This window comes from Mustelus asterias, chromosome 1, assembly GCF_964213995.1.
Source record: "Mustelus asterias chromosome 1, sMusAst1.hap1.1, whole genome shotgun sequence".
Classification (NCBI taxonomy): domain Eukaryota; kingdom Metazoa; phylum Chordata; class Chondrichthyes; order Carcharhiniformes; family Triakidae; genus Mustelus; species Mustelus asterias.
In genome coordinates, this window is record NC_135801.1 from 112,203,741 (window position 1) to 112,219,751 (window position 16,011).

Genomic DNA, 16,011 nt, shown 5'->3' on the forward strand with positions numbered 1-16,011 from the left:
ACCATATTACTATGGAACACCATGCCTGCCGCTGACAGCAATGCAGTCACGATGACCTTGTTGCTACTGCACCATTAGCCAAGTCTATTTGTGAAGCAAAATTATATTCCTTCTACATCAGAGCAAGAAACACTTTCTTTGTATGTTTGTAGAGGATACGATTTGTTTTAGGAACTTTAGGATATAGTATTTGTTAATCCCAAGAAGATTAAAACATGCATGTTATAGTCAATGATAGCCATTTGTTATTTACACGAAAGTGCAACATTCCACATATTTATACAAAAAATTGACTTTTAGATTATCAAAACCTTTCGTCCAAATCATTTGTAAATAGGATTTCCTCGCATTTTTCAGCATGTTTATTTTCAAATATATTATTTTTATACCAAAAATTTTTTCCCCAAAAAAAGGTGAAAACAAGAGACAGACATGAAAATAAATGTCTTGAAGCAGGGAATCAGAAATGGGAACCCAAATGCTGTTTCTCAGTAAATGGAAATTGAATTTTGTTGAAACTTATGGAGGATTTCATCCAGGAAATAGTGAAAAATTGAACGAGCACAAGGTTATTCAGAGATCTATTCTGCTGTTCCATTATACAATGAGAACCCCAATACTTTTGTATACCACAAATCTATTGATCTCAGTCTTAAACAAGTAGCTGAATATGATGACTAAGTGGCTAACTCCTTCAGGACAACCACTTCCAATCAGGCTGGATGAATAACCTCCTTCTGCAAAATTCTATGATTAACCTAAAACCTGGACACATTACATGTCAAACAAACAACAATTTTGTTTTTCTATTGTGCAACACTTTAACATTTAAAAATACATTTTAAATGAGTGAAAATTACCTCTGTGACAGGCTGATGGGCATTTGTGGTTCCTACAACCAAGAGTTCGACTACAGTTTTGATCACATGGAGGACAATTACCAGAGCAGCACTAAAAACAAAGAATGAAGGAGAATTACTCGTGAAAACAAGTGTCCTTACTGTCAACTCAATAGGAAATTCTTAAATTCAAGATTAAATTAAATTTTCAAAATATTAGACATCACAAAGACAAGTCTCTGATACAACAACTTATAATTCTTAGCTTCAACTTGCATCAGTTTGCCTTGAAAGCATTAAACTGTAGACTGAAAATACGACAGCTGGTGCTATACCATGGTCCTAAAGACCAAGTATTATCTATCATATGATAATGCTTGAACTGTCAGGTACTTCCCCATGTTTATAAAAGTGCGTATCCCCATATGAATTGTATGTTTCAAAATGAGCTATATAAGGCAATTAAAATCCCGATACCCTTCTGATTTGTTTTGAAACAAATAGACTTTGCGGTTATCTACACAAGTGGAACATTTTGTCAACTTAGACCAGTACAGATCAAGTCGATCACACCATATGTCACCTAGTGTTCTATTGCATCAGCTGTGGCTCAGTCATAGCACCCACTCACAATCACAAGGAAATTAAAGTTGGAGAAAATAGTGCACTTTTACAAGTTCAATTAAAAAAAAGTTTTGCACATAGATGTTTTGCTTTGGAGAAGGTACATTATAATGCTGAATGGAAGGTCTTCCTTAGTCTTGAACTGCGGTTTATATGAATTTAACAGCCAAAGTCATAGGCCAAAGTTATTTGCTGTACTTTCTGTAGATCACAAAAACAGCTTCTTACAGTCTCATTACCAGGTCAGTTTGCGGATTTGGTGTACTCTAAATGGTGGAGGCTGGGAGTACTTAAGATGTTGTAGCTTTCAGATCTTTCTCAGGCATGGATGTTACCCAGGAGGGACCTGGGTGTGCAAGTCCACAGATCCTTGAAAGTGACGTCACAGGTGGAGAAGGCGGTGAAGAAGGCATATGGCATGCTTGCCTTTATAGGACGGGGCATAGAGTATAAAAGTTGGGGTCTGATGTTGCAGATGTATAGAACGTTGGTTCGGCCGCATCTGGAATACTGCGTCCAGTTCTGGTCGCCACACTACCAGAAGGACGTGGAGGTTTTGGAGAGAGTACAGAGGAGGTTTACCAGGATGTTACCTGGTATGGAGGGGCTTAGTTATGAGGAGAGATTGGGTAAACTGGGGTTGTTCTCCCTGGAAAGACGGAGGATGAGGGGAGACTTAATAGAGGTGTATAAAATTATGAAAGGCATAGATAGCGTGAACGGTGGGAAGCTTTTCCCCAGGTCGGTGGTGACGTTCACGAGGGGTCATAGGTTCAAGGTGAAGGGGGGGAGGTTTAACACAGATATCAGACGGACATATTTTACACAGAGGGTGGTGGGGGCCTGGAATGCGCTGCCAGGCAAGGTGGTGGAGGCGGACACACTGGGAACGTTTAAGACTTATCTAGACAGCCATATGAACGGAGTGGGAATGGAGGGATACAAAAGAATGGTCTAGTTTGGACCAGGGAGCGGCGCGGGCTTGGAGGGCCGAAGGGCCTGTTCCTGTGCTGTATTGTTCTTTGCCTTTTCTTTCACCCTGTCCCTCAAAATTCCATGCTAAACTAAATTCATAGTTTAAAAAAATGTATAAATATGACATGTCGTTGCTGGGCATGACTTACCAATTCAGGCTGGCACTCCAGTGAGGGAATGTGGTTCGTATGAGACATTAAACTGAGGCTCCATTCACCCTCTCAAGTGGATAAGATCGATCCCATGTCGAAGGGGGGCACGGGACTTATCCCCAGTATCCTGCCTAATATGTTTATCCCTTCACTGACATCACAAGAACAGATCTTCTGATCATTATTACACTGTTGTTTGTGGGAGTTTGCTGCGCACAAACTGGCTGCTGCATTTCCTATGTTACAATAGTAACTGCATTTCAAATGTACTTAATTGGCTGTAAAGCACTCTGAGGCACCCTGCAGTCATGAAAGGTGCTAAATAAATGCAAATCCTTCTTTTTCAGTTGCTATTCACTTTTATAATTCCAAAATCAATATGACCAAAATATTAAATGACTGGAAGTCCAAGGATAAAATGGGCGAAAATATTGCTGTCAGTATAAAGAGGGTACAACTAATTGCAGAAAACAAAATGAGGAGCAGGCATTACAGTTGTTAATATGTTTTATCTGAATGGATCCAAGAATTGAAGAAATGTTAAACCACATTGATAACCAAGGCACTTTTCCATGCAAGCGCAGGAGATGCAACACCTGCCCTTTTACTTCCTCTCTCCTCACTATACTCCAACGCTCCTTCAGATGAAACAGATTTACAGGTACTGCTTTCAATTAAGTATATAATATTTAATTATACCATCTGCTCTATATTGGAGAGGACAAAAATGCAGATTGGCTAACTACTTTGCAGAACACTTCGGTTTGCCCACAAGCATGACTGAACTTCTGGTTGCCATCTATTTTAATTCTTCATCAGTCCCATGCTGACCTCTGCCCGCAACCTCCTAAAGTGCTTCAATAAAGCTTAATGTGAGCTTGAAGATTAGCACCTTATTTTTCAAAGCTGTCCTGGTCCACAGTTGCATTTCATACTGTGTTATACAGAATACTTTATCAAAAGACTTTCTTCCTTCCAGGTGTGAAGGATCACAAGCTTCAGCAACGCCCCTTCAAATCTTTCTTTCCTATTACTTATATTTGACTTCATCCTTTCTTCTAATCTTACCCTTTGCTAGCCTCCAACATCCCCTTGTCTGGCTCAATGATCTGTCCGAAGCAAATGCCTTAGCTTCAACCCCTTACATCCACATCCTGGCACATCCAAGTTCTACTTCCAAATCTTCACATCCACTTTTTCAGCCAGGAGTCCTCCCCTGCACAGCAGTCCTGTTTTTAAAGACAGGTTCCAGTATTGTCCCTCCATCTGTACCCCTCCTCCTGGCCCCTTACTCTAATTGAGAACTGCCGGCATGACATGGCCATCTCAATTTCTCCATTCCCCAATCCTCTCTAAACGGTCTCCCTTTAAACTTGCTGTATGCTGTTCTCCCAGGTCCAAATCCCAGCATCACAGCCACGATCCCATCAACAATCAAACCATTGTTTCTCGGACTGTTGCTGAGTTCAGCTCTCTCTCGAACTTCTCTCAATCTCCAACCTCAAGCTCTCCCAAGGCCAAACAGTACGCTTCTACTCTGTTCCCAAATCCACAGGCTGGACTGCCCTGGAAGACCTATTGTTTCAGCCTCTTCCTGCCTAACTGAGCTGAATTTTTTCCTTTCTTGACCTTATTTTTTCTATCCTTGTCCAACAGTTCCCCACCGACCTCTATGACTCTTCTATATCTTCTGTCACTTCAACAGATTCCAAATTCCTGGCCTTAACCATCGCCTCTTCTCTCTGAACATCTAATCTCTCTTACACAGCCCTCCCTCACCATAACATTGAGGGTTCTCTGCTTCTCCCTTGAACAGAGGTCCAACCAGTCCCCACCCACCACTGACCCCTCTTGTGCCTGGCTGAACTTGTTCTCACATTAAACAAATCTCCTTTAACTCCATTCACCTCCTCCACATAAAATTTGTTATAGATACTTTCATGGGGCCAAGTGACGCCTGCCTTTTTGTGAGCTACATGGCACTTTCCTTTTTCTAGTCTAATTCTGGGCACTCTCCTTCAGTTCTTTTTTTCTAGTATATTGATGACTGTATCAGTGCCTTTTTCCACTTTTGCTTTGAACTGGAAAACTTCATCAATTTTCATCCTTCTCTCTCAATCCATTTCCAACTCCTCTCCCTCAACCTCTCTGCCTCCATTTTTGGGGATCGCTAGCAACAAATATTTACTATGAGCACACAGACTCCCACAGCTACCCATCCAGGCCTCTCCTGCGAAGACTCCATTCCAATCCTCCAGTTTCCTTGCTGTCACCTTCCATTTCAGTCCTTCTGATATGCCTTCATTTTCACAACACAGTAGTTGCTTGGCTATTAACCTCTATCCACCCCATTTCCCACACTTTTGCTTTCACCCCTTCCTCCCAGAATAGGGTTCTCCTTGTCTTCACCTTCCACCCCAGCAGCCTCCATTATCTAATGGATCATCCTCTGCCATTTCCACACATCCAAGAGATGCCATCACCAAGTACATCTTCCGCTGCCCTTTCGGCATTACAAATAAACCATTCACTCTATGACATTCTGGCCCACCCTTCAATCACTGACAGCATTCTGTCTCCTTTCCGTGGTAGCTTTCCACGCAGGCACGTGGAGATGTAACACCTGTCCTTTTGGTTCCTCTTTCCTCCCTGTCCAAGACTTCAAAAACCTATTCAGGTGAAAGTGTTTTCAATTTAGTATGCCATATTCACTGCTCACAATGCAGTCTGCTGAACACTGGGGAGACTAAATACAGATTATGTGAATATTTTGCAAAACATCTTCAGTTTACAAGCATTACTCTGAGCTTTCAGTCATCTATCATTTTAATTCTTCATCATGCTCCCAAGCTGTTCTCAGTCTCCTGTATTATTGTGAAGTTTCATTAGATTGGTGCATAGGGCAAAATGGTTGACCCATGATGAGAGGCCAAGTAAAATGTATTTATATTCTCCAAAGTTTAGAAACATGGAAGGGACCTTCTCAAAACATACAACATGAAAAGGCTTGCCAGCATAGGTAGAGGTTTGTTTCTACTAGCTGGGAAATCTAGAACACCGAGGCACAGTCACAGGAGGAGTTGACCGCTTAGGACTGAAATGAGGAACATTTCTTGAGTCAAGAGTTGTGAATCTTTGGAATTCTCTACGCAGAGGGTTCTCAATGCTCCACTGTTGACTAAGTTTAAGGTTGGAATAGACAAATGTTTGGTCACTCAGGGGATATAGGGAGAGCATGGGCAAGTGGAGATGAAGCCCAAGATCAGCCATAACCATACTGAATGGCACAGCAGACTTCACAGGGAGCATGGTCTACTCCTGCCCCATCTCATTGCTGGTGTAATCACAGACCTTCGCTTTTGCTCTTTTCCACCATTCCCCTTTCACTTCTTAAAACCTATTACATTTCTAACTTTTTCCAGCTCCAATAAACTATCATTTTCCTAAAACATTTATTCTGTTTCCCTTTCCACTGATGCTGCCTGAACCAAAATGCATTTCTAGCATTTTTGTGTTTTTATTTGTAGCTAATTGTCTAAAGGTCTGTACATCCGACTCTACGCAAACAATTAAAACAATTGCTGTGGACATCACTGACTAGGTCAACACTGATCACCCATTCCCAAATCTAATTTTTAAATTAATAATAGAAGTATTGCCCATCTTAATATAGCAGAAAATCTCTGTGGTCCGATGGATAAAAACATCAAGTGATAGTTTACAGACCAGGAAGGTTCAAAATTTGAGCCCTAGTCCATGTACTGGCTAATCTCAATTTGTGCACCAATGAGTCATCTAAAACTGGCTTCAATAATCCCGTAGAATTTTGAAAAAAGTCAGGTTCCTGCTTCTAATCACAGAACAGTGACATCTGCTGGGAACTAAGGCCGATGTCAGCTGAATCAGGATGCGCAATGTCAATTTCAAAAATTTAACCAAATGGACAATATCGTGCATCTAAACGTGAAGAATATTCGCAAGATTTTTGTTCAGAAGACAGACTTTGGATTGTTTAAAATTAAAAGAAGTGTATACATAAAACTCTTCACTGCATCTCAAATTTCCCAATAGTCTCAACACACATGAATTACTGTCTGCAGGTAGATATGCTGTTTTGTGGATAGGTTTGGTGACCATTTTCCACACAGTCAGGTATCTTTAAAAGCAATGAATCAAACAATTAATTTGCTCTTGGGGAATGTTGATTCGTATTTAACCAAAATTAGCTTTCAAACATATATCAGCAGCTGCACAGCTAAGATCAACCACCTGCTTCCACCTCCATTACAGTGTTTGACCTCTCCCTGTCTTGACCCATATGTTCCTGAAATCCTCACCATGTCTTAACTACCTCTAGATTTAACTATGCCAATGCACACCTCACCAATTTTCCATGTTCTATATACTGTAAATGTGAGGTCATCCAAAACCCCACTGCCCATGTCCTAACTCAAGTCCTGTTCATCCATGGACCCCTGCACGCTTCACCTGCATTAAAACTCATCAAGAAAAGCCACAATTTCAAACTTTGTATCCATGTTTTCAAATTCCTCCATGACCTCACTCCTGCCTATCTCGACAATTTCCTCTAGCCTCTGAGCATCCCCAATTTTAACTGCTTCGCTATTGCTGGTTGTGCTTTCAGCTACTAACCTCTGACTCTCCCTCCCTAAACCCCTCTCAGTTTACCTCCCTATCCTGCTTTAAAACTTACGTATTTAGCCAAGCTTTATGCCATCTATCCCAGCAACTCATGTGGCTCAGTGTCAAATTTCGTTTTAAAACGTTCCTGTGCCTTTGCCTGGTTTTACTTTTATCTTTCCAGTCACAGCCAGAGAATCACCTGCAATGTCTTTTCTTCTCATTCCCAGTTAAGAACACAGGAAATAGGAACAGGAGTAGGCCATTCGACACATCGAGCCTCCTCCGCCATTCAAATAGATCACACCTAATAATATCTGACTCCATTTTTTTCCACTATTCCCACATCCCTTGATGTCATTAGTATCTGGAAACCTATTGATTTCTGTCTTGAACATGCTCAAATGCTCAATGACTGAGCTTCGAAAGTCCTCTGGAATAGAGAATTCCAAAGATTCACCATCCTGAGTGAAGAAATTCCTCACCTCAGGCTTAAATGGCCTGTCCTTTATTCTGAGACTACGGGGCGAATTTTCCCGTTCCACCTGCCACGGGAATCATAGCAGGCAAATGGCAGACCACGGAAAGCTTTGTTGACCTCAGATGGGCGAGGGATTTTCTGGTTTTAGGGTGAGTACGGCCAGAAAATCCCACCCTATGTCTCCTGGTTCTAGACTCACCGGCCAGTGGAAACGTCCTATCCACACCTACCCTTGTCACAATTTTGTCAAGTTTCAGTGAGATTACCTCAAAACTCTCGAGCTTACAGGCCCAGTTTCCTCAATCTCTCCTCATAAGACAACACTAGTCTAGTGAATTTCCACTGAACTTCCCCTATGACAAGTATGTCCTTTCTTGGGTAAGGAGACCAAAACTGCACACAATATTCCAGGGTGCAGTGTCGCCATGACTCTTATGCAATTGTAGCAAGCCAAATTCCATTGTAATGAAGGACAACATACAATTTGCCTTCCTAATTCCTGGACACCCAGGTCCCTTTGGACATCAACACTTCCCAACCTCTCACCATTAAAAAGATACTCTGCCTTTCTGTTTGTTCTACCAAAGTGAATAACTTGACACTTATTCACATTATATTCCATCTGCCATGTTCTTGCCCATTCACCCAGCCTGCCCAAACCCCCTTTGAAACCTCCTTGCATCCTCCTCACAACTCACATTTAGTTACCTCTTATGTCCCCAAGAGTCTATCCTTGGCACCTTCCTATTTCTTATCTATATGCTGCCCCTCTGTGACATCATCCAAAAACACATTAGTTTTCCCGAATGCCTCTAATTTGTTAAACTGTTTGTCAGACATGCAGTACTGAATAAGCAGAAATTTCTTCCAATTAAACAATGGGAAGACCAAAGCCATTGCCTTTTTCCCTCCAGAACAAATCTGTTCCCCAGACACGATGATAAACATCTCCCAGGCAACCAACTGAGGTTGAACCAGACTGTTCACATACATTTGCCCCCAAACTGAGCTCCCCGCCACATATCCACTCATCACTAAGATTGCCTATTTCTTTCGCTTCACCTCTCTTTCCTCCTTTAAGATATTCTAAGACCTACCTCTTTGACCAAACTTTTCATTATCTCCCTTAATATTGTCTTATGCGATTGCATCAAACTTTGTTTGAAAGTAGTGTGAAGCATCCTGTGATGTTTTACTGCACTCAAAACACTGTATAAATGAATAGTGTGCATCTCCAATTATGCTTTCCTACATATGGTTCCCAATAGATGCATGATTACCTGGCTGATTCATTACTTTACTACTAATCAACAACTTTAAATTAAATTGAAATTTGTTCTGGTAACTTGTCTAATGAAAAGGTGGACAGCTCAGAGGATAAACTTGCATGGTTCTTGTGCATTACTGCTATGAAAATAACTAGCACAAATTTCAAATTCAGACCGGCTTTCACACTTACCTTTCTCTTACACTGATGCCTTTGGCAATCACGCAATTTAGTACATTTTGTTTCACACAGGTACTCCTTATGGCATGGCAAAGTCTTTAAATGCTTCCCACAGCGACATTGTTTTTCCACTTCCTGCAAATTGGAAACTAACACATTTAAGAATCCTGATAGAAGACCTAACCCTTATTCAAGATGGCTTCAAGGTAACAAAATTTATAGTAAAGCCATTTCTAATTTATTCAGGATATAGCTAAGAATGATACGCATCTCCAGGTTTTTTTCCCCAAAATTACCACATTCTACTTCTGAATTTTGAGCATTAGAAATATTATGGTAATATTCCGGCTAATAGAATACAAATTTCTTGATCTTTAAAAATTAAAGTCATAGTTAATTTTTTGGACTTTTAAAAGTTAATGATTTCAGAAGTGCTACTATCTAAACTTATCTAATGTTTTTCAATGATCTTCAAATTATTGTATACCGATTACTTAAAGAAAGTGATACACTAACAGTTTTTTTTAAAACTTCAGAAATGCACCCATGTGTAGTCTTGTGATTCCCTTAAAAGGAATAAACATCCTGGAATAATCCAGTCTGCCAACCCACTATCAAATTGAAATGTAGAATATTTTAAGTGCTTTATAAGTCAGTCCTTCTAACAGAAGACATCAAACATTGTTTAGGGTATCAAAATACTGTATTAAAATTCTAAAAGTAGACAGGTGCTTAATGATCTGATTAGTTTTGACTCCACAAACTAACTAAAAGAACCCTACTGTTTTGAAGATTTATATGGCAATTATCTCATCCAACAAGAAACTTTTGTTTATGCCTTTAATAAGATGTTAAGTTTCTCCATTCACCTGATACAAGATTTGTTAAAGGTAAAGAAGGCAAATGGCATGTTGGCCTCCATTGCGAGAGGTTTCGAGTACAGGAGCAGGGATGTGCTGTTGCAACTATACAGGGCCTTGGTGAGGCCACACCTAGAGTATTGTGTGCAGTTTTGGTCTCTTTTTCTGAGGGAGGATGTTCTTGCTCTCAAGGGAGTGCAGCAAAGGTTTACAAGGCTGATTCCGGAGATGGCGGGACTGACGTATGAAGAGAGATTGACTAGGTTAGGATTCACTGGAGTTCAGACGAATGAGGGGGGATCTCATAGAGACTTCTAAAATTCTAACAGGACTAGACAGAGTAGATGCAGGGAGGATATTCCCGATGGTGGGGTTGTCCAGAACCAGGGGTCACAGTCTGAGGATCTGTCTGGCCACTCACCTGGTGAAGCAGCAGCGCTCCAAAAACTCGTGCTACCAAATAAACCTGTTGGACTTTAACCTGGTGTTGTGAGACTTCTTATTGTGCTCACCCCGGTCCAACGCCAGCATCTCCATATCATGGGGATTCAAGGTAGACCATTTAGGGCAGAGGTGAGGATACATTTCTTCACCCAAAGAGTGGTGAGCCCCTGGAATTCATTACCACAGGAAGTAGTCGATGCCAAAACATTGAATGTATTCAAGAGGCGGCTGGATATAGCATTGGGGCGAATGGGATCAAAGGTTATGGGGAAAAAGCAGGATTAGGCTATTGAGTTGGATGATCAACCATGATCATAATAAATGGCGGAGCAGGCTCGAAGGGGCAATTGGCCTCCTCCTGCTCCTATCTTCTATGTTTTTATGCTTAACATTTGAATCTGCACCAGTTAGCATGATTGTGCGCTGTGGGTGGTTACTGTCCTACAAGTGCATTCATGTTTCAGTTAAGAAGTTTATTCAGTTTGCAGCAAGGTTGTATGTAAAATACTGTTTCAAAGCATCACTTTAGCAGCACAGTGAAAAAACAGACATCAACAAAACTCCCTTCGCTTCTCACACTAAAAGCAGATTAATTCTGGAGAATACGTATGACAGGAATAGGGAAGAGTTTTAACAACACCAGGTTAAAGTCCAACAGGTTTATTTGGTTGCAAATGCCATTAGCTTTCGGAGCGCTGTTCCTTCGACAGATGGAGTGGATATCTGCTCTCTATTGAGAGCAGATATCCACTCCATCTGACGAAGGAGCAGCTGTTGGACTTTAACCTGGTGTTGTTAAAACTCTTACTGTGTTTACCCTAGTCCAACGCTGGCATCTCCACATCAGGAATAGGGAAGTCAGCTAACCTTCTCCAAAACTACATTTGTGTTTTTAAAAAAAGTATTTTAATAACATACTTCTATATTTAAAAAAAAACACACTAATGAACAAATGCATGCCCTCACCTGTCTACAGGTTTCACAGGGACCTCTGTGGCAGCGCATTGAACATCTATGAAGGCCACACTCCAATGGCTTGTCACAAGTATCACCACAGGTTGGTATATCCTCTGTGCAGGGCAGTGCAGATTCTGGATAAGGCAATGAACTCTTTTAATTTGTTTCTGGTTTCTATCCACAAGAAACAAAAAAGTTTTTAAACAAGATAAAAAGTACCAAAGAATTTTGCTCTCAAGGTGAGTCTTTGTGATTATGCATAATACATGGTTGGGGGAAAAAATGTGTCAGCAGCAAGGGTCCGGAATATGAAACTCAAACTGAAAATTATGGCTTCAGTCTTCCCAATATTAAGTTTTCTTCAACTATCAATGAAATGCTTGTGCACTAGATGTTCTGAGAAATCCACAAACTAAGAGCATATTGTAATAACCAAGAAAGCAAAATGAGTTGTCACCATGCTGGATAAATTGATGTGTGCACATTATTGCATTTCTGCGCATGTGTGGGCCAGTGCCTATGTGCAGATGGGTATTGGCATACACATGACATGGCAGGAAATACTTTTTTGTCCTTTGAAGGGATATGGGCATTACAGGAAAGATCAGCATTCGCTGATCAAAATAAAGTCTACCATTCCAGGTACTGAGGAAGTGCTGCACTGTTACACTCGATTACGCAAAATCAATTTAGCCACTGGATTTCTCAGTGTTTCACAGTACCTGGAATGGTAGACTTTATCTTGAACAGAGTGGCTTGCTAGGTTATAGCAGAGGGCAGCTAAGAATCAACCATATTGCTGTGGGTTTGAAATCAAAAATAGGGCAGGCCACGTAAAGACAGCAGATGTCCTTCCCTAAAGGACATTAGTAAAACAGATTGGCCACCATTATTGATATTTTTTGGTATCAACTGAATTTAAATTCCACCAGATGCCATGGTGGGACTTGAACCCATGTCCCCAGAACATTAGCCTGGGTCTGTGAATTATTAGGCCAGTGACATTACCACGATGCCATTGTCTTCCAATAGCTCCAAGATTGCTGGGAATAAAGGTAAATTGATCCTCCAGGGATCAATTATTTTTTGAAAGCAGACCCATTTCTCCCTAAAAGTGACACAAAACATTTTTTAGGCCAATTTTCATCATCTCTTCCCAGGCCTTGAAGTCCTCCAATGTAGTGGCTACATGCCAGCCTCTGCCAAATTAACAGGAAAGTGCCTCAAAATTGCAGACCATACCCCCCCCCAATTATGTAAATTATTCTGTCCCTACAACATGACATATCTGCCCAAAGTAATGTGAAATCCAAATTCTACCCCCGAACATGTGTGCATTTATATTTTATATACATCTTCTATATTCTAGTTGATTGAATGCTACTTGTGGGATTTTGCATCAATTTAGCCACTGGATTTCTCAAAGTGTTTCACAGCCAATTAATTAATCGAGTGTAACAGTGCAGCACTTCCTCAGTACCTGGAATGGTAGACTTTATTTTTGGGCTCAAGCCCTGGAGTGGTTCTTGAGCCCAAACCATGTGACTCAGAGACGAATGTGCTACCAACTGTGCCATGGCCAACAGTCAAATAGCAATAATTATGGAATTTGGAAAGCAGAGTACTAGAGCTGTTTAGAACAATTTATTTGCAGCAGAGGCCGAGACACAGGACTGAATCACCATAGCACCCAAGGCTGGAATTATAGAGAGCCAATATACATGTTAATTGTGAACAAAATAATTTAGAATGGTAAAATATTGACAAAAAAGGGACGAGAACTGGAAGGTTTTATGTTACATACTTGACTTTCCACAGGGACAAGCCCTGGATCCCGATCGAGGACAATTTCCACAAACTCCACGATGACAGACCTGTTCACATGTATGATTATCACAAGGTAGAGTTCTTCCACAAACCTAAGCGGTAATAGTTTTGAATTACAAATTTTACTGTAATTTAAATCCTTAAAACTATTTTTTTACTTGCACATCAAGTCTTTGACAAATAAACAAGAGGATAGAAAATGAAAAGGTTCATCTGATCATAGAATCATTTGTCAGTTTGACTATTTTCAAAACCAATTTCTTCCCCCTCCAAAAAGCCATGCTTTGCAAAATTACTTTTTGCTTACAATTTTGTTGGGGCAGCCACATCTTTACTAATTAATACTCTTCAAGATTCTTCATAAAGTTGGAAAAACACAATGGATATAATACATCTTGCATTCAACCAGCAGGTATAATTACAAACATGTAAACAATGGATATACATTTAAGACACAAAAATTATGCCTTTTGCATTATTTCTTGGAGTCTTCCGCACTAGTGGTGATACAAACAAGGTTAGAATTATGTATAATGAGCTAATACATCAAGCTGATCCTAAGTAGGAGTAGGCGCATTGAGCCTACAGCATATTCAATAAGATCTCAGTGACCTCGACTCTCCTGACTCACATCAATAACACTCATCTTTCTTATAGATCAAAATTCTGTGAAATCTGTCTTGAATATATTCAATGACCCAACTTCCACCACTCTCATGGGGAAAATTATTCCAAAGATTATTGACCCAATCCTCACCTCAGTCTTAAATGCGAGACCCCTTATTCACTCAGCTACTGAAAGTGGGCATATGTAATGTTTTCACCTATTAAGTCTGTAAATAATGTATCTCAAAACTGACGAACAGATTTCAACAAAAATTGCTACACAGATAAGGCATGGTCCAAGGAAGTTTTGGTTAGTTTTTGGCAAAGCGTGCATCCAATCCAGACTCTGGAATTTTTTAAAAGCATAGGGCGAATTAACATTTTCTTTTGAAGAATGTTGTCAGTTTTCTTAGCTGTTATGGTAGAAATTGTCACAGCTGAGGAGGGCTTTCAGAGCAGACAGTTGGATATGGATTGGCCTCTGAGATGACTCAATAAAAAGGTTTCTTTTTTCAGTTTTATAGTTAGAGCAACAACAGGGAAAAGCCTCAGGAAGAACAGCGTAATTGTAATAACATTGGAGTTAACACATTGGAGCAAAGATCTGTACTCTACTGAATGCCTTCAGTTTATAGTTATATAGGTTTTTAAATTGTGCCATTAGTTTTAGATTCCCCCACAAAAGGAAAATATCCTGCAGCATCTACCCTGTCAGTGATAACTCTAAAGATGTCAATAGTGGGGATTCAGTGATGGTGATGCCATTGAATATCAAGGCGAGATGGTCAAATTCTCTCGTTGTAAATGGTCATTACCTGAGACTTATCAGATCAAGACCGAATGTTCTTCAGGCCTTGCTGCATATAGGCACGGACTGTTTCAATACCTGAGACATTGTAATTGATGCTAAACACTGTACAGTGAACATCTCCACATCTGACCTTATGATGGAGGGAAGGTAATTGACAACATGGCTGAAGATGCTTGCGCCTAGGACACTATCCTGACAAACTCCTACAGCAGATATCCTGGAACTGAGATGATTGACCTCCAACAATCGCAACCATCTTCCTTTGTGCAAGGTAAAGCTTCAACCCATGGAAATTTTTCCATTGCGCATTCCCAAATCTCATTGACTTCAGTTATGCTAGGGCTTCTTGGTGCCACACAAATGCTGCCTTTGTGTCAAGGGCAGTCACTCTCATCTCACCTCTTCAGTTCAGCTCTTTTGTCCATTTTTGGACCAGGGCTGTAACGAGATCAGGAGCTGAGTGGTCCTGGCGGAACCCAAACTGAAGAGCTGCTCGAAATAGCCACAGGGCATAGCACTGTTGCACCCAAAGGTGATATTTATATTTTTTTTCAGGTAGTTTTACTGAAAGCAAGACCACATTAATAAAGATAATGAACAGCCTAAACGACAACAAAGTTTCAATAAAAGGTTTTGTTTAACATAAGGTGGCACCTATAGGCACGACACAGATTTAACGGTAGACATTTTGGTTTTAGAAATTCAACTGGAAACATGCCAAAAGCCTTATTTTTAACCTTCAGGGAACCATGATTTCCAGCTTGCACTTTTTGCTCAGCCAATCTGATTGCACATTACAGGAATGGCCCATATATCAAGCAGAGTTTCTTCAGTCATTTTAATGAAAACTTGCACTTCACAGGGCTGATGATGCCAGGTGGAAAACATTACAAGCTGTGTACGATAGGATGGAGGTATTCTAAAGTTTCTAATTGCATATCAAATCTAAACTGATCAATTGTACAGATTATTCACCTGACCCTCAAAACTAACGCATTTCCTTCCTACCACCACAAAGATTTGGAGTATCGACTGGCTAATATGATCAACTCAGTAGTTTCTGATGTCTTTATAATATGACTGCCCCTCACTGCCTTCCTCAATTTCTAATTCTCCAATGGATTTCAATAACAAATTCTGGTTCGGTTTACACAGAAAGAGGACTGCAAATGAAGGAAGGCAATTGTTCGATCCAGCTCATCTGTTGTAATTTACTTCAGGTTACCTCCTCACACTGCCACTGTGGTTTAGCACACAGCCGCTCAGCTGTTTTCTTGCCACACAAGCACCGCTGCCTGCTGACACGAGGACACTCTGGGCATCCACCTGAAACAGAAATTTTCTAAA

General features: G+C 40.5%; 1 protein-coding gene across 2 annotated transcripts in view; it reads right to left on the minus strand.

Moving 5' to 3' along the window:
- The window catches only part of nfxl1 (nuclear transcription factor, X-box binding-like 1), a 120,339-nt gene that overhangs the window by 90,779 nt on the left and 13,549 nt on the right, over positions 1–16,011 (minus strand). For both annotated transcript variants that reach the window (XM_078217048.1, XM_078217041.1), the window contains exons 7-11: positions 15,890–15,990; positions 13,225–13,339; positions 11,430–11,554; positions 9,172–9,294; positions 861–951 (exon numbers count right to left, since the gene is read on the minus strand). In XM_078217048.1, coding sequence (XP_078073174.1) covers positions 861–951; positions 9,172–9,294; positions 11,430–11,554; positions 13,225–13,339; positions 15,890–15,990 — 555 coding nt within the window. The remainder of the gene's footprint in view (positions 1–860; positions 952–9,171; positions 9,295–11,429; positions 11,555–13,224; positions 13,340–15,889; positions 15,991–16,011) is intronic.